General features: G+C 45.4%; 1 protein-coding gene across 1 annotated transcript in view; it reads left to right on the top strand.

The window, feature by feature from the left end:
• map2 (microtubule-associated protein 2) overlaps positions 1-23,433 on the top strand; it is a 62,156-nt gene that overhangs the window by 18,852 nt on the left and 19,871 nt on the right. The window contains exons 3-7 of the mRNA XM_079518165.1: positions 5,704-5,808; positions 7,191-7,265; positions 11,519-11,737; positions 14,487-14,801; positions 18,642-21,443. Coding sequence (XP_079374291.1) covers positions 5,704-5,808; positions 7,191-7,265; positions 11,519-11,737; positions 14,487-14,801; positions 18,642-21,443 — 3,516 coding nt within the window. The remainder of the gene's footprint in view (positions 1-5,703; positions 5,809-7,190; positions 7,266-11,518; positions 11,738-14,486; positions 14,802-18,641; positions 21,444-23,433) is intronic.

A 23,433-nucleotide genomic window follows, 5' to 3' on the forward strand; every position in this document is an offset into this window, starting at 1 on the left:
ACATAGAGACATACATACACACAGTCACTTGTTGAAGTGGCTGGCACGTCTTCAGATGTGTTTTTCGGATAATAAACCTACAGCCATATAGCGTTCTGTGTTGATTCAATGCTTCTATGATACTTTAGAACAATGTGGCACAGCAGGAAGAGTGCAGTAAGTGGTCCATTAGGCCTAATGCGGTGGGACAAGTGTCCCTCTGCCATTATCTGTGAATGTCAAGTGCTTTCTTCTCAAGTGTGCAGGTGAGGCCTGGACATAACGGCATGCTGTCTTTAAGTTATGGCGACATAGTGCCTTGAATGTTAAATGCTATATGAGGCAAGAATCCCTTACGTCGAGAGACGTAAGACGAAAACACAGAGAGAGAAGAGAGACATAGGATGAAACAGAGAGAGAGAGAGAGAGAGAAGAGAGAGAGACATCATGGAACAGAGAGAGAGAGACATAGGATGGAACAGAGAGAGAGAGGGGTAGAGAGACATAGGTTGGAACAGACTAGAGAGAGAGAAGAGGGAGACAATATGGAACAGAGAGAGAGAGGGGTAGAGAGAGACATCATGGAACAGAGAGAGAGAGGGGTAGAGAGACATAGGATCGAACAGCCAGTTTGTCGGTATCTGCAATTATAGCACGGCCCAGAGTCGCATGCAGCCCACCACCGGGGCCCACCGCTTTGTTGCTATAGTAACCCATCCCTCCACACATTTTTGGCACCGGCTGGTATCAAACCAAGCAGTGGTGTGTGTGTGTGTGTGTGTGTCTCTCTCTCTCTCTCTCTCTCTCTCTCTCTCTCTCTCTAGCTCTCTCTCTCTCTCTCTCTCTTACTCTCTCTCTCTCTCTCTCTCTCTCTCTCTCTCTCTCTCTCTCTTTCTTTGCTCTCTGCCACTATATCTCTATCGCTTTGTGCCCTCAAACGAAGCCCTACTGGCTTTGTGCGTGCGTGCGTGTGTGTGTGTGTTGCGTGCGTGTGTGTGCCTGTCTGACGGTGTGCGACTGTGTTGGGGCTTTTGACTCTGGGCTCCAGTGCTAGTCTCATCTCAGACAAGGGAGCATTCTCAGCTTCACAGGTAATGCAAAGGTTTTACTGTTTCAGATTATGATACTGTTGTGTGCACCTGACGTGTGTGTGTGTGTGTGTGTGTGTGTGTGTGTGTGTGTGTGTGTGTGTGTGTGTGTGTGTGTGTGTGTGTGTGTGTGTGTGTGTGTGTGTGTGTGTGTGTGTGTGTGTGTGTGTACTGCCTACTGCCTGATATATGCACGGTTGCGTGCCGATGTTGCGCAGTGAAAATAGCCTCGTTGTCGGGCAGAATCCTCTTATCTCCATATTTTAACTTTTTGCGGGGGGTTTTCTCCATAAATTAACACCCTACTTGATCATGCTACATCGTCACACAAAAGCATCAAAAATAGCAGATGCTTCTGCTATTTGAATCCTGAAAGGTAAGTATAATGTAAATCAGGCTGGCATGGGGCTCAAACAGGGCTGTGAATGCAGTATTTTCCTATACGGTACAGCATGGCCTATTTAATGTTATGCGACTTAACTCCCTTGTCAACAGTCACGACAGAGGCGCTGTCGGAGACTTGTCTTGATGGTGTCAGAGGAAGTGCTGAGGCGACCACCAGACCAGACGTGACGTGACTAGCTGTCACAACGATAGATACAGACAGAGGGACTTTTTTATTTTATTTCATTTTCTTTAACTCTGTTGTGCCATTTGGGTTTGCCTTCCTATTGTGCAAGAATGCCATTGTTTACCTGGATAATGTGTTGTGAATTGATTGTGGGTGTGGGGTGTGGGTGTGTTTGGTGTGGGGTGTGAGTGTGGGTATGGGTGTGTTTGGTGTGGGGTGTGGATGTGGATGTGGGGGTGTGGGTGTGTCAGTGTTAATTTCATCGACTAAAACTATGACAAACATTTTTCATTGACTATATTGTTTTCACTGACAAAGACTAAATAAAAGCCAAGTCAAATGATGACTATCATAGCTATCGTGCTATTTTCAGCATGCAACCAAGTATAAAATCAACCATTACGGCATCAAGGTTGACTGAAATCTTAAACAAATATGAGACTAAATCTAAAACCTAAAACATTTCAGATGACTAAAATATGACAACCTAAATAAAATGTTACTTAAAAGATTAAAACTAATTCAAAATGTGCTGTCAAAATGTGTGTGTGTGTGTGTGTGTGTGTGTGTGTGTGTGTGTGTGTGTGTGTGTGTGTGTGTGTGTGTGTGTGTGTGTGTGTGTGTGTGTGTGTGTGTGTGTGTGTGTGTGTGTGTGTGTGTGTGTGTGTGTGTGTGTGTGTGTGTGTGTGCATTTCTGTGAGACAGAGAAATTGCTGTCTCATTGAACCCATTGCCCTTGTAGAAGCTACTCTGTGGCGTGTGCCAGCGAGACAGCCTGTGTGTGCCTCTAGGTGTGTGTTCTCTCATGCATGTGACTGCCTTTATAAGAGTGTGTCTGTGTGCTGGCCGGCACATATGACACAAGTGTGTCTGTGTGTGTGCACTGTGTGGGCACTACAGTATGTGTGTGTGGATATTACGTGCGTGCCGTGCATGCTTCTTGTGTGTGTGTGTGTGTGTGTGTGTGTCTGAGACAGACAACTCATCAGGATTCAGGGCACGTTTTCCAGTCAGGCACACGGCTGCAAGGAGCGGTTGAGGGGACGGTGGAGATGGGAGTGACATGATGTTGCCAGGCCTGCTTATTATAAGCGACTTTGTCCTTCTTTTTGGCATTTTTCTAAAGTGTAGCTGCTTATTTTCGGCTTGCTTCCTAATGTTTTGTAACCCATTAAGACCTGTGGCCGATCCTACAACTGCCTTCTAAACCAGTAGAAACACGCTAAAGTCTGAAATGGCACAGAGGCTTTCCCGGTTTCAATCAGTGCAGGTTCTCAACCATTTTCCGGCGAAGGACCCCATCAAATTAATGTATTGGTACCCCCCCCCCCCCCCCGTACCAGATTTGTGTTGTTAACAATTTGTGTGCCCAAGACGTCCACAGACGTCCTGGGAATTACCACTATGTGGTGCTACATTTCTTTTTATTTTTTTTTATTTTTTTATAATAAAAATTAAATAAAATGTCAAAATTAACATTGGGCACCCTGGGTCACTATTTTGAAAATGTTGAAAGGGCACACAATGTGTTTTAAAATGTTTCAAATATATTCAACATTTGTCACTCTTTTCACTTGTTTTTGTTGTCGTTGAAAATAGCAGATCTACAAGCTCGCAACGTGTCTCAATGCGACACGTTGTCAGCTTGTAGATCAGCTATTTTCAAATATCCAATGCATATAGGTTTGAAGTGCTCATGTGGCCTATAGTTGCTTCTTTTGGGCTTGTTTCCATAGACCATGGTTGCTTATTATTTTAACTGCGTGGTGGCCGGGGCTCAGGGACTGAGAGGAGGGGGTTGGGGATGAGGGAGATGGGAGTGACATCATGGCTCAGGGACGTAGAGGACAGCTAGATGAGAGGGGGCGACCACCACCAGGGTTATGGCTCTGAGATGAAGAGGATGAAGAGTGGCATTAACCCATTCAGGACGGGAACCCTTTTTGGTGCTTTAAGCTTGTACTGTAGATCTGCTATATAATCTGATAATCTAAATTTTTGAACAATCTTTAAAATGTGGCGCAAATCTTTGAATATATATTCTTTCAGAACGAACGTTTTTAACTCCAATCTTTGCTTCTGGGGGGTCCCTGGAACAACATATTTTCAGATGGGGGTCTGCAGCCAATTTCATTTTTGGGGTCCTTGACATGAAATAGTTTGAAAACCACTGACATAGAAACATACGTAGGTTTTTCTGTGTGTGTGTGTGTGTGTGTGTGTGTGTGTGTGTGTGTGTGTGTGTGTGTGTGTGTGTGTGTGTGTGTGTGTGTGTGTGTGTGTGTGTGTGTGTGTGTGTGTGTGTGTGTGTGTGTGTGTGTGTGTGTGTGTGTGTGTGTGTGTGTGTGTGTGTGTGTGTGTGTGTGTGTGTGCGTGTGCAAGGTATACATTTACAAAGAAAAGTACAAAAAGTTAGAATATGGAGATAAGAGGTTTCCGCCTGGCAGCAATGATGTGTGTGTGAGAGTGTGGAGGAAAATGGTCCTATGGCAACAAAACAACAAAAGAACCAATCTCACATGACCACAATGTTGACATGCAAATTGTTGCTTTCGGGCAGAAACCTTTTATCTCCATATTTTGTATGTGTTTATGTGTGTTTTTTTTGTAAATTAACACATTTACTTGATCATACTGCAGCGTCACAAAAAGCATCAAAAGGTGCCGATCTACAAGCTCCAAACGCGGCGCAAAGCGACACGTAAGGGCCTAAATGGAAACAAGACCCCAAGGTGCTATCCCTTGCACTAAATGTTTGACTCTGTTGCTGTTTTTTACATTTCTGTCTGATAAACTATTCCATCAATCAATCAATCAATCAATCAATCAATCAATCAATCAAACACTTTGAGCTTCTAAATGGGTCTGTCTTTATGTCAGTTTACCCAGTACAATTAAATATCAAATTAAACCGATATATTATGTTGATATCGGTTCAATCCCAACACTGCATTTTTAAGGCAGATATGCAGATACCGATATGTGATCGATCATTTGTGCATCCCTATTTTTTGGCCATGACCCTGGCTCCCTTGCTGAGCCAGTGTGGGCATAGCCTGGGTTGATGAGCTCTGCCTTGGAACCAGTGACAGTGAGGTGTGTTTAGCCTGGGTTGTGAGCTCTACATTGGACCCAGTGAGGTGTGTGTTTAGCCTGGGTTGATGAGCTCTACACTGGACCCAGTGAGGTGTGTGTTTAGCCTGGGTTGTGAGCTCTACACTGGACCCAGTGAGGTGTGTGTTTAGCCTGGGTTGTTGAGCTCTACACTGGACCCAGTGAGGTGTGTGTTTAGCCTGGGTTGTGAGCTCTACACTGGATCCAGTGAGGTGTGTGTGTTTAGCCTGGGTTGTGAGCTCTACACTGGACCCAGTGAGGTGTGTGTTTAGCCTGGGTTGATGAGCTCTACACTGGACCCAGTGAGGTGTGTGTTTAGCCTGGGTTGTGAGCTCTACACTGGACCCAGTGAGGTGTGTGTTTAGACTGGGTTGATGAGCTCTACACTGGACCCAGTGAGGTGTGTGTTTAGACTGGGTTGATGAGCTCTACACTGGACCCAGTGAGGTGTGTGTTTAGCCTGGGTTGATGAGCTCTACACTGGACCCAGTGAGGTGTGTGTTTAGCCTGGGTTGATGAGCTCTGTCCTGGCCTGTTGTTGACTCAGGCCACCAGTTACTTGGCTCCCGATGGCTTTTTAATTGACTTCCTGTAGCGGCTTCCTTCAGCGAAGCTACCGGTTTCTATGGTGACGCTAGGCGGTAGTGTTGGCAGGTATGTCTTGCATGCGATGGAACGATACATGCTGCGGTGCGGCTTTCATCTCGATCTGGTTGACGACAGCCAAAAAAAGATCATACTGTGTCATCTGTGTGACTTCTTTTTCCCCCTCCCTCTAGTAGTTTGTGTTCGCAAAGGATTAACTGTGTGTGTGTGTGTGTGTGTGTGTGTGTGTGTGTGTGTGTGTGTGTGTGTGTGTGTGTGTGTGTGTGTGTGTGTGTGTGTGTGTGTGTGTGTGTGTGTGTGTGTGTGTGTGTGTGTGTGTGTGTGTGTGTGTGTGTGTGTGTGTAGAGCAAGTGTCAGCACGGATCGTTCAGGAAGTGACAGCAGAGGCGGTGGCAGTGCTGAAGGGAGAACAAGAGACTCACGCTGACACGGCTAAAAGGCTGCCCTCAGGTAGACACACAAGTGCACAAACACGCACGCACGCACGTACGCACGCACACATCCATGTGATTCATCCATTTAATTCATTGTAGTCATGCAAACGCTCTGAATCCAGAGCGACTTACAGTAAGCAAAGTTAACACAAGTTAATAAATGAAATGCAGACAGTGTACAGTGTAGGGCCTCAGTAATCTAGGATCATAGGTAAACCAAGTCATCAGTCTAAACATCTACAGTATCTATAAATGCACCTTGTCTCTATACGTCCACACCACCATATGGAGTGCAGTGCCTGGCCTTGAGTCGATCGGACCCACGGTTGTCCAGGACCGCCCCAAAATCCTCTGCCCAGGCTCTGGACAGGGCCCTGCTCAGATGCTAGACAGGACCCAAATTATCTAATTGATCACACCTGATCACCCCTAGATGGAGCTGGCCTGTTCGAACATCACAATGATTCGCTCTTAGATTCAGTACTTAAGTAAATGTATTTACTATTTAGTTACTGTCCACCACTGCATTCGCTGCATTACGTAAGAAAGTAACAGAAGCAGCAGCATTTTCTTTTTTTAATTTTTAACTTTAACTTTTTAGCAAACTAACAGTTCATTTAGGCCATTCTCCTCGCTGGTGCAGTTAGTCAGCAGAAAAAGCCTTATTATTGTATTCACAGCTCGCCACTTCACACACAGCCTGTCAGAGCAGCTCAACGGATTAGAACCGGGGGGAGCTGGCCATGGCAGAACGAGAACGCTCATACCATACCGCAGTGGTTCTCCACCTCTGTGGGTCGGGACGCCCAAGGGGGGGTCCCCACATGATTTTGGGGCTCCCCACATGATTTTGGGGGGTCCCCTGATGACAGTAAAGATACAATTTAAGGACAGTTGAGACCTTTTTAATACCTTAAAGTACATAAATACATAAGACTACGTTATACTAATCAAACTATACTATAATAAAATCACACTCTTCACTCACTGTGAAGTGAGGGTTGCTCTTATCATCATACATCAGCCAATGCAATCATCAGATTATGTGGTTGTGGTAACATTGGCCAAAATGTCAAAGAATATACAAAATCACACTTGTGTGATTTTATCACCATACATCATCACATTCCGGCCAATCACTTTTGGCGTCCTCACTTTTTATCCTCACATTCCGTGCTCAGCCAATCAAATCAATCACACAAACATGATTATTTTGGGAGGTCCCCATGCAGTTCAAATATGATTATTTTCTGGGATCGGCCTGAAAAGGTTGATGGGTATGTGTGCAAATGGAACCAAATGGACCCGTACACATAATTGCAAGGGTCCATTTGGAGCCCTGGTGGGCCCGGGACAGAAATGCTCACAGCTGTCCCTCCCTCCTCTCTCTCTGTATAGTTGAAGACACCGCCAACTTGCCCCCGTCCCCTCCACCCTCGCCTGCTGCAGGCTTAATTGGACCCCTGGAACGAGGTAGGACCCCTCTCATGAGAGCACCCCTGTGTGTGTGTGTGTGTGTGTGTGTGTGTGTGTGTGTGTGTGTGTGTGTGTGTGTGTGTGTGTGTGTGTGTGTGTGTGTGTGTGTGTGTGTGTGTGTGTGTGTGTGTGTGTGTGTGTGTGTGTGTGTGTGTGTGTGTGTGTGTGTGTGTGTGTGTGTGTGTGTGTGTGTGGCACGCAGGTGTGCACGTGTAACCAGGCCAGTGTGTCGTATTGTAAATGTTGGTATCCGGAATGTTATACATTGGCTAACACCTGCTTGATGCTGGTAGTGATTGGGGGATCTGGGGTGTGGGTGGATGCATTGGCGTCACTCCCCCCCCTTCCAGAAGTAAGTCCATCTTCTGGCGGAGCACAAACCAAACACGTTGAGGTTGATCGAGGCCTCTGAGAACAGGAAGCGCTGCGCGGTTTTGACCGAGAACAGGAACATGGCTCCCTTCCATTCATCACACATCACCATTTTATTTCTGTTGAGAATCCACTGCTTTCTCCTCCTCTCCCTTTCACCTCCTCCTCCTCAGTCATCAGCACACCCCCACCCCACATACCCATGCACGAACACACAAGCACGTACAGTACACACACACACACACACACACACACACACACACACACACACACACACACACACACACACACACACACACGCAAATGCACGTCACCTTCATCCTCATGATGATGTCAGTCTTCACTCTCTAGTCTCCAAAGCAGAACCCCCCCACCCATACACACACACACACACACACACACTCCGTGCTCCCGCATGACCCCCGACCCCAGAATAACCAAGCAAACGACACCACACCCTCCTCCTCTTTCATCCCACTTATCTACAGTATATCACCGTTACACAATGTCTGGTTCGGGGGCCCCGTCAGGTCAAATGGACCGTTGAAGGACGACTTCGCCCATTTTCAACCTATCTTCATATAATTGGTCGTCAGTAATGCTCACGATAAAACGGTGCTATTTTATCCTACTCGGTCTGTGTCTCATATAGGAGGACTGTGTGGACACGTCAGAAACACGCCGCCTACGACAATCATGTTGTTGTTGTTTTTTTGTTTTGTTTCTTGTGGTGTTCTTGTTTTTTATACTGCAATCATGTATTCTGGATATTCTATATTTCTTGTACAATGTTTCATTATGTTTTACATAGGTAGAGGCCTCAAGGGCTTTTTCCTCAGCCTAGCAGTTTACCCTTCTTATATTTGTATGTCCACTGTATTGTTTTTATACTGTGCTGAATAAATAAATACTAAATTTATTTTATTTTTTATTTTTTTAACTTTCTTTTACGTTTATTATCGTGAGAACAACGGCTGCTATTATAGCAGGCCAAGTGTCCAGGAATAGAAAACATGCAGTTTCTATTATTTGGATTCCCAATCAATGATATCACTGGTAGGTGGGTTTCTGAACTGTCCACAGCCCTCCTCTGAGACACAGACAGAGTAGACAAACATTGTACTATATTATAATGAATACATATATTATTAATATGAAGATACTGGTAGGTTGAAAAACGGTGAAGTCATCATTTAAGGTAGCTGTCCACCAAAGGGACTACAGATTACTACAGACTGGCAGTTGAATAAAGTCGGGAGATCAGTCTTTTGGAAGGTGAGAACAAAAAGTTGCTGAACTCAACTATAAGAGCTGACACTGACAGACAGCTATACTGTGGTGCTAAAAAATAGCCTATGGCTTGATGTATGTTTCAACAGCAAACCAGCTTCTATCCGGCTGTCGAAAGCCGCTTTCTTGCACTTCCCGCCCCGACGTCGGTCACTGCGGTAGAGAGCTACCTTTACACCGGCCCGCCACTCAGAGTGTACAATGGGTTCATCTCTTGCCGAGTTACAGACCATTAAGGACTTTTGGACCTTGTGGTCCCCAGACAGACACACACACACACACACACACACACACACACACACACACACACACACACACACACACACACACACACACACACACACACAACCCAAATGAGCTGAACATGACACCAAGTCCACCCTGTCTTCTTCTCCACGTCACATAAATTTACCACTTTCTTTCCTTCCTGCATCTTGAAATTTCTGTCTTCCTGGCTGTTTTAGTTTTTTTTAATCGTCCAATTTCTTTGCATTTACCCTGTCTCCGGTGTCTGTCTGTCTGTCTGTCTGTGTGTCTGTCTGTCTGTCTGTCTGTCTGTCTGTCCCGTCTTGTCTGCGATTGGCTGAGGTGAAGAGAGAATCTATGGTCTCAGGCCTATGGGTGGGGTGGAGAGTGGGGCTGTCACGATCATAGAATTTGACATAACGATTGATTGTCAAATTTGTCATACAAATATTGCGACTAACGATTCATTGTTTGTTTTTTTGGCATTGCACATTGGAACATAATGAATTTAAATAGTATTTAGCTTTGTGCCCTTTTGGCTTTGTAAATACAAATTGTAGAGGATTGGCTAGATATGATCTTATACTTAAATATGCTGTACAAATAAATAACTGACAATGACTGATATTAATATCGCTGTAGTCGGGAAGAAACCAACTATCTCCATATTCTAACCAACTATCTCCATATTCTAACGTTTTGTGTGTTTTATTTTCACACTCTACTTGGATCATACCAGAGTAATCTAGTAAGAGAGTAATGACACTCCCGTTGACTCTCATTGTAACAATGGAATGCGGAAGTGCTCATTCTATCTCAATGGAATAGTTCCAGCCATAGGAGCAATGTTTGGAACTATCGCCCATAGGCACCTGCTTTGCAGCGAGATCAAAGCGTGTCACCACTCTCTTACTACATTACTCTGGATCATACTACAGTGTCACACAAAAGCATCAAAAGTAGCAGATCCACAAGCTGGCACGTTGAACTTGTAGATCTGCAACGTTTGAATTTGAATCCTGAATAGTAATGGATTTGGAATTTAGACATGAGGTTTCCACCCGACAGATACTACAGTATATACAGTAGCTGATCTGCTTTTTCCAAGACATTTTTTAAATGTATGAGAACGTGGAAACAATTACGCAATGTTTTTTGCAATAATCTCAAATAATGAAATGAAATGAAAGGCAATTATGTCATTGTGACAGGCCTAGTGGGGGTGGTGGTTGACGGGTGGCGGGTGGGGGGGCAGCCATGTTCCAAATTATTATATTTCTATATACGTAATTACTACGAGAATTAAGATAAAAAAATAGGGAATTTTGGTCTTTATAAGTCAGTATGTGTACATTTCTCCACATTTCTTTGAATAGCTCTCCCGTATTCCATAGGCTACGTATTCATGGCTGGCCCCCAGGGCTTGGTTGGCTGTCATTTGCTTGTCACTGTGTCTTTGTAAATGTCTTGTTGCCTGTATATATTTCTCCAACACCTTCTGTCTCCTTCCTCGATCTTGTCATCTCTCTCTCTCTCTCTCTCTCTCTCTCTCTCTCTCTCTCTCTCTCTCTCTCTCTCTCTCTCTCTCTATCTCTCTCTCTATCCCCCCCCCCCCCTCTCTCTCTCTCTCTCTCTCTCTATCTCTCTCTCTCTCTCTCTCTCTCTCTCTCTCTCTCTCTCTCTCTCTCTCTCTCTCTCTCTCCATCTCTCTCCCTCTGTTCACTGTACTCTCAGTCCGTGTGTCCAGATATCCCCTGAAGTTCTTTCTGTTCCTTCCTTTTATTCCGTTTCTCCGTCCTATTTCTGTTTCTCCAACTTCTCCCCCCCCCCCCTCTCTCTCTCTCTCTCTTTCTCTCTCTCTCTCTATCCCTCTCTCTCTCTCTCTCTCTCTGTTCACTGTTCTCTCAGTCCGCGTGTCCAGATATCCTCTGTAGTCCTTTTTGTTCCTTTCTGATTCGATTGTTTTTTATCTTCCGTTTCTCCGTCCTATTACTGTTTCTCCATCATCTTTCTCCCTCCTCTCTCTCTCTCTCTCTCTCTATCTCTCTCTCTCTCTCTCTCTCTATCCCTCTCTCTCTATCTCTCTCTCTCTCTCTCTCTATCCCTCTCTCCCTCTATCTCTCTATCCCTCTCTCTCTCTCTCTCTCCCTCCTCTCTCTCTCTCTCTCTCTCTCTCTCCCCCTCCTCTCTCTATCTCTCTCTCTCTATCTCTCTCTCTCTCTCCCTCCTCTCTCTCCCTCTCTCTCTCCATCCCTCTCTCTCTCTCTGTTCACTGTTATCTCAGTCCGCGTGGTCAGATATCCCCTGCAGTTCTTCTTCCTTTGTGTGTGTCTTGTTTGTAGATGTAGGGGCCGAGGATGAGGCGGGGCCTCTGCGCCACTTCCAAAACTCTCGCGAGAGGTGCAAGTTCCTCGCCCCCTCCATATCTGTGTCCGTGCCCGAGGACGACCCCTACCACTCCGACGAGGAGTACTATGACCACCCCTTGTTCAGCCCAGAGTGGGCAGTCTCAGGCGGCTCGCGCCCCACGGGGCAAGTCGTGGGCTTTAGACAGATCGAAGGTGAACCGCGCATGGTTCCTTTTACGCCGTTCTTTCTCCTCCTCGCTCTATCTCTCCTCCCTGTCCTCTATTCTTTGACCCTGCCTCCTTCTGTTTTTGCCCCGATCCTCCTTTTTTCTGTGATTCCACCCGCTCCTTACCTCCGTCCGTCAGCCCGTCCATCCATCCGTCCTCGTCCGTCCGTCCGTCCATCCGTCCGTCCGTCTCTCTGTTGCTCCGTTGTCAGTCGGTCCGTTTTTTGTGTGTTTGTGTGTCCATGCAATGTTTTTTTTGCTGAGAATTCCGAGAGATTTCATGTTTGTCCGATGGTCACGTTTATTTTCTCCTTTATTGTAAACCAAAGCCATTTGGTGCCTGCAGTTTCCACCCTTTAAAAGTCCTGCACTTATCTGTATAATCTATCTTAATGCGATATTTACCAATGTGGTCTTTGGATTTATCATGTTCACATGCCAAGACATTCTGTCATGCTTTAGAACAGTGGTTCTCAAACAGGACCCCCAAATTCATACGTGTTTACCGCCATCTGAAAATATTTTGCGTTAGGGCCCCCTGTAAGAAATTTATATTGTTCAAATGTTTGTGGCATACCCTTGTCTGAAGATTGTTTTTGCAATTCTTCAAAAATAGTCGATCTACAACGTAGTAGATTGGCTATTTTTTAATAGGCTAACTATATATACTAAACCTGTTTTATACTTCAGTACCCCCGGGAACTTGTTTTTTGAGAACCACTGCTTTAGAATCCCAAATTGGATGGATCTTGGTATAGGCACTTGTGGTGGTGGTCCCAATGGCTTTCACTGCAGACACAGAGACTGTTGATGTGCATGGATTACATCCATGGATTACATCCATGCACATGTTCCTTTGTGCCCTTTTATCATCTCCCCAGTGTTGTGTTTGGGAGCCATCATAACCCAGAGACCATCATGGAGGGGGATTCCATTCCATATTACACCCACCCTGTCATACCTTATTAACGTCACTATCACTATCCATCCTAAACTAGCCTCCTCTTACACACTCACTGTGACACTGCAGTAAAGGAAGAGTTTCAGCTCCACACACACACACACACACACACACACACACACACACACACACACATTACTGTGTACACAGACACCTCGTACAGTATCATTAACATTGGACATCTAAAGCCCTCTTGCCGCCCTTAGGATATTAACACATTGACTCCCACAGGAATCGATAATAAACATCGCTTCCCTGCCGCAGTTTTTCACTAACCTTTGAAGAATCACCCCCTCGAGATCGTACCTCCATTTCATGAAAATCCGCCTGAAAATAGTTTGATCGTTTGTGTTTGAGTCGAAGCATATTCCACCGCCGCGATCGTGAACCGTGGGGAATGTGTTAAATTGATGGTTTGAGAAAATACCAGGTTGTCTCCTCTTATTTAGACCGAGTTTGAAGACATGATCGTATGGCCAACTACAGTATGTTGTACTGTAGGTTTAGTTAACAACCAGGAACTATTAGAGCCGCTACAAAGTAGAGGCAGGCTGTTTCACATTTTTGTTATTCTAATATCACGATAACGTCAATGATATTGTTAGATCCTTAACGTATAACATTCAAAAAGTGACCACTAAATGACCACTGACAAAAATAATCTGATGGTGACTTTATTCCTGTTAAAGACGGGGTGAAATGAAAAATACGTTTTTCCACACTTTTAGAGCATACCCACGGTCATAATGAGGACATATTTATCATTGGATGCCAATGAAATTGGCATTGTATTTTTGGGTCAGCTCTGATCGGTTCAGTCTGTAGAGTCCAGATATGCCATAGCCCAGAGGGAACTGGACTGGCACTATGATTGGTCCAAGAAAACCACACCCCTGTTTCGGAGCTAAACGTAGCAAATACATTAGCAATAAAGCAATTTCATGACGTCCTTACGGTTTATAGATAACAGACATTGTTGCACACTCATACCAAAATGTTTCAGTAGCGCAACAGGCAACTGCAAAAGCTCTGAGCAGAACTACCGTACCCCTAAACAGGATTTAAAGATTTGCATTTCATCACAGTCACGGGCAGGGCACAGAGCAGATTTATTTACACATCCTAATGGATCATCATGCCATAAAATAGTGGTAACACTGTGTTTGACACTGTAAGTCCGTTTTATCTACAAGTAGTGTATGTATCATATTTACAAACAAAAGTGTTAGTGTATCAGCCGTTTACATTTTTCCTATAGAGTTATTGAATGCTGCTGATGGGATTACAGTACAGTTTGTGCAGGCATGGTGCGCATGAGTGCGAAAGCAAGATGGAGGTTGTGTTTACCTATGTGGTTTGTTTGCGCAAATCTATTGGCAATTGATATTCATATTCAAGTTAGGGCTAGTGACATTGAAAAACAAAACATTCTCTATGTGTGGCAAGGTCCGGTGTAATATAAAAAAAATCCATGCATTTATCATAAGCCACATCAAAGACGAACACAGCGAGCAAACCAGCAACATAAAAAGGCACAAAGATGAGACGAAGCACCACGTACTTACGCACACACGGCATACTATACATCTGTGGTGTATACCCTTGTCTGTCGAAACGCCCATGTACGCCACCACCCTTCTTCCCCTGAGCTGAAAGTTGTCCCACGGTAAAAAAAACTGTGTGTTCCCATGTAACCCAAGTCTGTGTTGCCTGTAAGTCTTGACGTGTCCGCCTCTACCATCCCCCCTCCCCTCCCCTCCTTATTTATGAGAAGAAGAGACCATCGAGGCTCTTACAGCCGACTACGAGACGGAGGTGGAGGAGGAGGAGGAGGAGGAGGAGGAAGAGAGTGCAGAGGCCACCGAATCCGAGATGGCTCTTGACGAGCCCCAGTGGAGCGGGGAGGACGAGCCTGAGTTGTTGGACATCAGCCCCCCGGCCGAGCCCTTAGAGCAGGCACAGTCCCTAGGCGAGGCCCAGGCTCTGGTGGTGGAGCACCTGGAGGCCCAGGTGGCTAGTGCTGCCACAGAAAGTCCTATGGAGACAGAGGAGGAGGAGGTGGCAGAGGGTGGGGAAAGCCCTGACCAAGGTGCGTCCGGCCCTCTGCTCTCCCTGCCTGCATGTAACTCACCTGTATACAGCAGTGGTTGGATAAAAGTAGCAATACCACAATGTAGAAACTGGCCTGTTTTCAGCCTTTTTACTTGAGTATTAATAATAGTATTGGCATCAAAATATGCTTAAAGTATCAAAGTAAAGGTACTGATTTCTGTCCAAACATTTAAAACCATTATTATTTTTATAGCAGCAATATCGTGCAATCACATTGCTGCAAGCTTGCAGCTTGTAGATCAGCTATATTCAAATAGCATAGCAAGTGTAAAATAGGGCTTATGTGGTGAACATATTTCTTATAGACAATTGTAGTCAGTGGAATAAAATGTACAATTCTCTGAGATGTAGTTAAAGTATACTTTCTTTTAACTAAAAGTATCTCAAAATCATAGTTACTCAAGTACAGTAATTGAGAAAATGTGCTTGGCTACATTCCACCACTGGTATACAGTAATGAGCAAGACCACCATCAGACGTCTACAGTCATATAGGAAGCCATAAGCACGTAACTGTAGCATCAGCGTTATAATCCAGGTGGAATGGCAAAACAATCTCCTCCCTATGCTCTGCTGAGGCTGCAAGGCAACACAGGCTTGTTGGTGAAAAGAGCCACCTTCTTTTGAAGTTTTTCCCTTTTATGTTTTGTTGGTTTCTTTGCGCTTCCGTGTCCCGTTCCTAGCTGCTGCGGTGGTTTTGGGGCCGGCTATATTTGTTGCAATGAAATGAAAGTGTAACAATGCTTTTTTCCCCCCTATCGGTGCTATACAGGCTTCATTGATATCTCACCATGTCTATCCATTGCGCAGTGCCACTGCACCAGTCTAAAGCCACATTCATACTTGCTCGCATGATGGTGCCAGGCAAGCATGCCGGCATGCAAGCTTACAACGTGTTTTCAGCTTGTATGTCGGCTATTTTTGGCGTGCGACACTATCGTGCAACAGTTACAGGCCTATAAATCATTACTGCATGTAACTAGTCCAGTCCATTCTCATTGCCTATAGGTGTTATATGTTTATGCTTTGTGAATTCACTCTTCGCTAAGTCCCACCCAAGCCCGTTGTTGGCCAATACCACGTTAGCGACGGTTACTAAGGTAGGATACTGGTCACGCTTGCATGCTGGTCAAATACCTGGCTCTCATAGACTTCCATTGTAACGGGGAAACAGCTCTCAAAGTCAGTCAGTTAGCACATAAGCGAACACAACAAAAGCTGATTCTGACAGTTTATGACATGAAAACTCATGCCGTTTTATTTCCGTCTTTTGATAGATTTATAAAGTAACTATTTTGGTTGGAGAGAGATATACAGTGAAGCGGTTCTGGTGTTCCCAACTCTCGTTTGTAAACAAGTCGCCATGCTGTTTGAGATGCACCCAGCTGCAGTCCCAGACATTTCTCCTAAAGTGTCTCCCTCAAACACGTCCAAAATTGTGTATGGTGTTTGCGACAAGTGGACGAGATCAAATACATTTGTTTACATCCAACGGCCTGAGACCGAGGCTACTTCAGAAGTGTGTGTACAGATTTGGACCAATCGGATCGTTTTGTAGGCAAACCGGAACTTCTTTCCACACAAACTTGTCAGGGTTGCCAGGTCTGCTTATTTCCCGCTACTTTTTGCTTAAGGCTAATAATTAGTGTATGTAATACATTACCAAAACATTAATTATCATAGACATAGGCCTACATAGTATTTATAATGATAAATGCATACAATATTTTTATTATGATTATATATGGTCATATTATTGTGTTTGTTTTGGCTTGTTTTTCTTGATTTGGCTTTAAGAGTTGGCTTGTTTTTGGAGGTGGGTTGGCTTATTTCTCTCACACAATGTGGCAACACTGAAGTCGAAACAAAAACAAAGACAACGTTGACATTTTTTATTAAAAATAAAACCGCATGAGTTTTCCTGATGTCATAAACGGTCAGAATCAGCTTAGTGTTCTAAAAGAGTGACTTTGAGAGCTGTTCCCCCGTTACAATGGAAGTCAATGAGAGCCTATTTTTATTTCTAATATGTACTATTAAACTGCACAACGGAGCGAAATAATCCATGGAACGGACTAGTTTGCTCATAACAAGGTAAGAAAACAAACCCTCTTTCTGAGGTCCACACATGCTGTACAGCAAATATATTTATTGACACTGCTTAAACATTTTGACCAGCATTGCAAGCGTGACCAGTATCCTATCTTAGTAACCGTCGCTAACGTGGTATTGGCCAACAACGGGCTTGGGTGGGACTTAGCGAAGAGCTAATTACCTTTACAGTCCATGAGGTTATCCTTTCGTGTACCATGTTGTAACACCGACAAAAGTCGACCATGTCACTACTGATGTCTACACCAAAGCCCTTTGTCCTAATATGACACCAGCTGCTGTGTGAACGGTGGAGCTAGCAAAGTTGAGAAAAGTTTCACTTTTTTTCACCGCCGCAAAACCTTACACCATGTAAGAAATGCACATTGAGGTGCAAACTCTCTCCTAAAACTTTGAGAAAGTGCCTTTCTCAAACCTAACCTTAATTAAGACTTAAAAGGGTGACAGCTCTGCAAAAAAAAAAAAAAATGTTAAAACGACAGTGGCATGCTGTCTAAAGTGGACATGAGCCACAAGAGGCATCGGCGAGCGAGTCGCCATGCCGAACATTGTGTCCGCTTCAATCGACACAGTGCCGTTCGAGAAATGTCCCGAAAGGGACTTATCGTACCTCATGTTCCCCCTAGACAACTTGTGTCATGCGTTGATGTAATTGGTCAAATCTGACCCAAGCTGTCACCCGCCAGCCGCCTTGGGAGGGAGAATGCATTGATTGAGGACATCCGGTTTGTACAGAGGTAAAGATTCTGTCCACCACCATGGAGACTAGTGGTTTGAATCCAGTGACAGGGAGGGAGTACACATTTGGAAATTGCCATCATGGATAAATGGAGAGAAAAGGGGGGACATTAAATAAGAGAATAATAATTAATTTGGGAGAAAAGGGGAAAAATTAAAAGGACAAAAGGTCTGTCAACATGGTATGTGAAAGGCTACGCTCTGTCAGTAGGCTATGTGGACACTAAGGTACCAAAATATGACACCCAAGAAATGAGAATGGGTTTTAAGTATTTTACATGCACACAACCATCATTATCCAACCATTATTATTTTATTATTTGATTTTTTGTTTTGGCTGGTTAATTTTCTGTGTCGTTTTGCCGAATGTTACGACCGATCCATGCATCTTCAAATCGACTTACTTTCTCAACGAAATTCTCATTTGTTTTTTGTTTGTTTATATTATTTTGTGTTTTTGTAGGGCATCTCTCTGTCATTTAATAAATTGAGTTGCTCTTTTTGGTTTGAAATATAGAAAGAAAAATATTTAATTATTATGCTAAATTACTGTGGCAAAATTTAAACCTGTAAATTCATTTTCAGTTTCCAGTGTATTGTGAACGAATGACAGAAATGCTATATTCATCTATATCAGACGTCTTGAAATGATAACATGGTCCCATTTGTCACTTGGTTTCTACTCATCTTATGCCACAGTTGTTCCATTCCAGTTCTGTGACATCATTCCCGTTCTGTGACATCATTCCATGCCATTGTCATGCACATCTGAATCGATGGACCTCATGATTTCGCCGTTGTTCTCCAGTGATGGCCGTGTCATTGTGCTGTAAGTTTCTGAGGAAAAGCTTTGCCTGTGTCCGTGACGACGGCTTTCTTTGTCCTCTGCTAACCTTGATCTCGCCTGCAGCATGACGTACAGTACCTCTGTGGTGATAAAAACAGCCAACTTAAAGATGTGTTTTCAGCTTTGAAGATGGACACAGACAAGCCTGCCAGCGAGAAGAGTGGTTCCATGAGCCCTGACAGCATTGGATCGGAGAAGCGTCCAGAGGAGCCGTTTGAGCCCCAGATGCAGGGTTTCTTTGCCGGTGAGAGGGTGGTACCGGAGAGCCCCACGATGGACATGCCCTCCTTTGTTCCGCCCAATCTTGAGAACCAGTCCAAAGAACCTGGCAGTTCACACACACTTAAGCCTTCGTATAATGAACCCATCACCGTGTCTGAGAAGCAGCCTTCAGTTGAGGTTATAGAGTTCAGCAGCATCGCCGCTCAGCCTGACTTCTGTCCGATGGACGTCAGAGTCCAAGGAGGAGATTCAAGAGACGCAGGAGACAAATCGGGCATGTCTGCGTATTTTGAAACGTCCACCTTAGAGGTGGAAGAGGCTCCACAGCCTAGGGCTTCAGGTGAAGGATATTATGAACTAAGCACACCTGGAGAGAATACTGCAGTTGTTCCCTCACAGCAAGAAATTAGTTACAGTACCCTGGCTCAGGCCCAGGACAAACCAGAGACTAGGAAAAGTCCAGCAGAAGACCCCAGCGTGTTCTTAGTTCCTGATAGGAGCAATGAATGCAGGCTTTCTCCAGGAAAATTGGCCCTTGATCAGAGAAGTTACTCACTCAACATCACCATCGGATCAATGGATCATAGCAGACCTAGTAGGAACTTCACCCCACTATCCACAGACATTATGTCCTATACCAGTGGAAGTCTGGATGAGTCCGCAGACTACCTCCCAGCCACCACCCCATCTGGTGAGAAGCCTCCACCCTTTCCTCCCCTGATCTTGGAGACTGCAGCCTCCCTCACCTCTGAGTCATCATCCCCTCCTCATAGCACTGAGCCCGCTACCAAAGCCAGCCCACCATTACAGTCCCCTGAATACGCTCATCCTCCTAAGTATACATACAAAAATGGCACGGTGATGGCCCCAGACCTACCTGAGATGTTGGACCTCGCCGGGACACGGTCCAGACTGGCTTCAGAGAACACTGACCCAGAGATTACCCGAAGGAAATCAGTTCCCTGCGATCCCAATGATGCCTCGGTCTTCACCAGTGACCCGATGGCCAGCCTGGTTTTAGGAGAACAGAGTGAAAGTGCCATTAAGAGTGAAAGCCAGACGGAAGACATGGGATACTGTGTGTTCAGTGAGTATTCAGGGCCCATGCCTTCCCCTGCAGATGTCCTGAGCCCCTCGGTCACTTCTGCACAGGCATTCGCCCCCTCTATCCTCGAGGCAAGGGTAGCCGAACAGGCCAGGAAATTGGCGGTCAGGGACTCATCGGAAGATGAGATCCAGTCACCAGGACCTGATGATGTTACCAAAGAGAGAGACCAAAAAGAAGCAGAGAGGAAAGATTCTGCCGAAGAAAAAAGTAAGCCTTCTATGGACGAGACACCGCCCGGCCAGCCAGCCGACTTTGTGACACCAACTGTCACAGTTACTCTGGAGTTAAGCGAGAGGTCATTCAGCGAGACCGAGCGGCAGACCAGCGGGGAAGGGACGGCGTTGGAGACCGAGATTGCCGACTACGAGATGAAGATCCGCAAACTGGAAATGGTGCACCGGCCCCTGAGCATGGAGGAGGAGAGGGAGCTACGGGAGCTGAGGGAGAAGGTCAAGCTGGTGCACCAGGAGGCGTACGAGGAGCTAGACGCAGAGGACGTGTACCAACTGACCGGCGTAGCCAAGGACCGCATTGCACGTCCCCTGAAGCCTTCGCCGGCCTCCTCTGTGGAGAGCAACATCGACGACGACAAGCTGCTCTCGCCGGTGCTCTCCCCGGCCAAGATGAAGCCGTATGAGGCTTACGGGTCACCCAAAAGGGCGGCTTCGCCCGCGTTTGGACCCGAGAGGGCGGACAAAGACAAGGAAGAGACTGAGAGGAAAGCAGGGGAGGAGAGAGAGAAGAAAGAGAGGGAAACGAAAGAGCAGGAGGAAAAGGAGCAGTGGGAGAAAGGGGAGCAGGAAAAGATGCAGAAAGAGGAGAGAGAGAAGAAAGAGAGGGAGGAGAAGGAACAACTGGAGAAAGGTTTGAAGGAGGAGAGAGAGAAGATAGAGAGGGAGATGAAGGAGAGGGCAGAGACCGAGCTGACGCAAAGAGAGGAGAGGGACAAGGTGGAGCGGGAGAAGAATGAAAGGGAAGAAATAGAGAAGGAACTGAAAGAGCAGAGTGAGACGCAGGACAAAGAGAGGGAAGAGAAAGAGACAGCCAAGCAGTCAGTAGAGGCAGTTGGAGCTGTTGAGATAGCAAAGGACATGGCAGTGACAAAGCTTGCGGAGAAAGAAGCTGAAAAAACTGTTACGGTGGAGAAGGAGGGAAATGGTGCGAAGGAGGAAAAAGAGGTAGCGGCGGTCAAGGATGTCCCTGAGAGCCGCACAGCCATCGAGTCGGTCGTGACCGTGGAAGATGACTTCATCACTGTGGTGCAGACAATCGACGAGGGAGAGGAGCCCGGCGGACACAGCGTCCGCTTCTCTGCACCAGCACCCGACACCGAGGCCCGCCAGGCCGTGGTCGGGAAAGAGGAGGGAGAGGGAGAGGAAGAGGAGGAGGAGGAGTCTGTGGAGCTGGCGCAGGAGGTTGAGATGGAGGCTGCCAGCCTGGAGGAGGTGTCCGATGTACCGGAAGCTCCGGAGGAGAGTCCCGCATACCCAGAGAAGGAGGCCACAGAGACAGAGGGACAGACGGGGAGCTATGATAGGGACGAAACCACCATGGATGACTCCATTCTGGACAGCTCATGGATCGACACTCAAGGTGAGATCTGCTTGTTTGTTTGTCTGTTCCTTTCTACTTTTGTTTTGCATTCCTCCTCCCTCCACCCCTGTCTCAGGCTCCAATCATGGACAAACAGTTTGATTGCTAAGGCAATTCTTGTCTCTTTTTGACTATGAAGGGTAACCCAGAACCATCCATTACCTGAAAATGTCCATTATGACCATACATCCACACCAAGCTAGACAGGAACGCCCACAAATGTCACATCCGGTTTTAGCCCGGGGTAAACAAAATGGTCTTCCCCATAGAGTTATAATAGCGTACGATCCTTTGGATCACTTTCAGAGCGATTTGTTGGATGATAGAAATATTGACAGCTGGAACACTCGCCCTCGGAAAGTTGACTTATTATTACGTATACGAGAGGATTTAGCCATGGTTCACATGGCGCTGGTCTGTCATGGCGGAACTTCAACCTGTTTTATGCACCTTTCCCATTTAGAACGTTAACGTCTACATACATGTTCAGATTTCAAATGTAAAGTGCTCGTCCCAGAGCCACGGATGTTACAATCCTCCTCGAGTGGGTAAAAGTACCCGTATCTTTCGCATTGTTCAATAAAAAGCGTTTTAAACCGATCGGTGGCCATTTTATCAGAGTTATAATGCACCAGCCGATAGGGGTGCATAGTTGAAAGCGCATGGCCAAAAACGGATTAAACATTGCTTTTTATTGAACAATACAGAAGATACCGGTACTTATTCCCGCCCTAGCAGAATTGTAACATCCATGGCCCTGGGGTGAGCACTTTATATTTGTAATCTGAACATTTGTGTAGGCGTAAACCGCCGTAAGGACTGTAAATGTAGAATGTGCGTAAAACACTTCAGTCCAGGCCAGGCTACCATGATCTCACAGCACGTTGCGAACTACGGTTGCGACGCGTTGTGAGTTTGTAGATTTTTGGTTTATGCTGGGGACCTGGGGTTCAAGTGGTTTATAGTCAGAGTAAACTTATCTCTTTATACTTTATTGCATGCGTCAAGTTGCACAAGCATAACCACCACTGAAATCGGACATCAATCTCCCTCTCCCTCCATGTTACAAAACATTGTGTTACCGCGGCGCAGTGTTTACTCGCCTGGTAGAGACACTCTATAGATATGATCACTTAAACTTAACGTAATATCAAAAACCAACAGCCATTAAGTCATCAATAATGTGTTATCAATAATAACACATTGTAGTGAATTCTAAGTAGTTTAGAGACAGTTGGAACTTGGCACGGAGCCATCGTTGTGCGGTCGAAACGAATGTGTCGGTAGCCTACTTGGAATTCACTAAAACATGTTCTATAAACATCATTGATGAATTAATGGCTTTTTAAAATGTATATATTATGATAAGTTTCAGTGATCATATCTATAGAAAAGTGTCTCTTACCATGCGAATATATCAGTCCATTGTGTTGTGTTGGATCATGTCCATGCAGTCAAGGAAAACATTCCAATCGGCCTCTAGCTTGTTTCATTTTCTAAAGTAGCGTTCCTTGTCGAGTGGCAACAAGGATCTGTGCCTGTGATCTGGCAAGCCATGACGCCTACTTTTAAATTAGTAGTATTTAAAGCATCTGTGTTTGAAAACCCAACACTGTTGTTCCGGTTGGGAGAACTCTGAACTTTCCCCCGGCTTCTCCCCCCAGCTATATTGACGCCCCTGTTGACAAAAGTTGGTGTCTGTGTATAACCACCCCTAAAGGGGGAGGTAGCCGAAAATTGCCGATCGACTTTTGATTGATTGATTGATTGATTGATTGATTGATTGAAATATTTATTAACAGTTTGCAGAATGACAGTACATTTCAAGCACAAACTCAATACAAAGACTGTTAACTGTGAGTGGACGACCCAATTAAGCATTACACTTGTTTACAAGAGGGTCCACCTTGTTCCACCTTGTTCAATTCATCAAAAGCTTACAACAAGCTTGTCGCAGTGTGACATGTTGTAAGCTTGACGATCGGCTATT

The sequence above is a fragment of the Electrona antarctica genome (genome assembly GCF_951216825.1).
Source record: "Electrona antarctica genome assembly, chromosome: 13".
Lineage (NCBI taxonomy): Eukaryota > Metazoa > Chordata > Actinopteri > Myctophiformes > Myctophidae > Electrona > Electrona antarctica.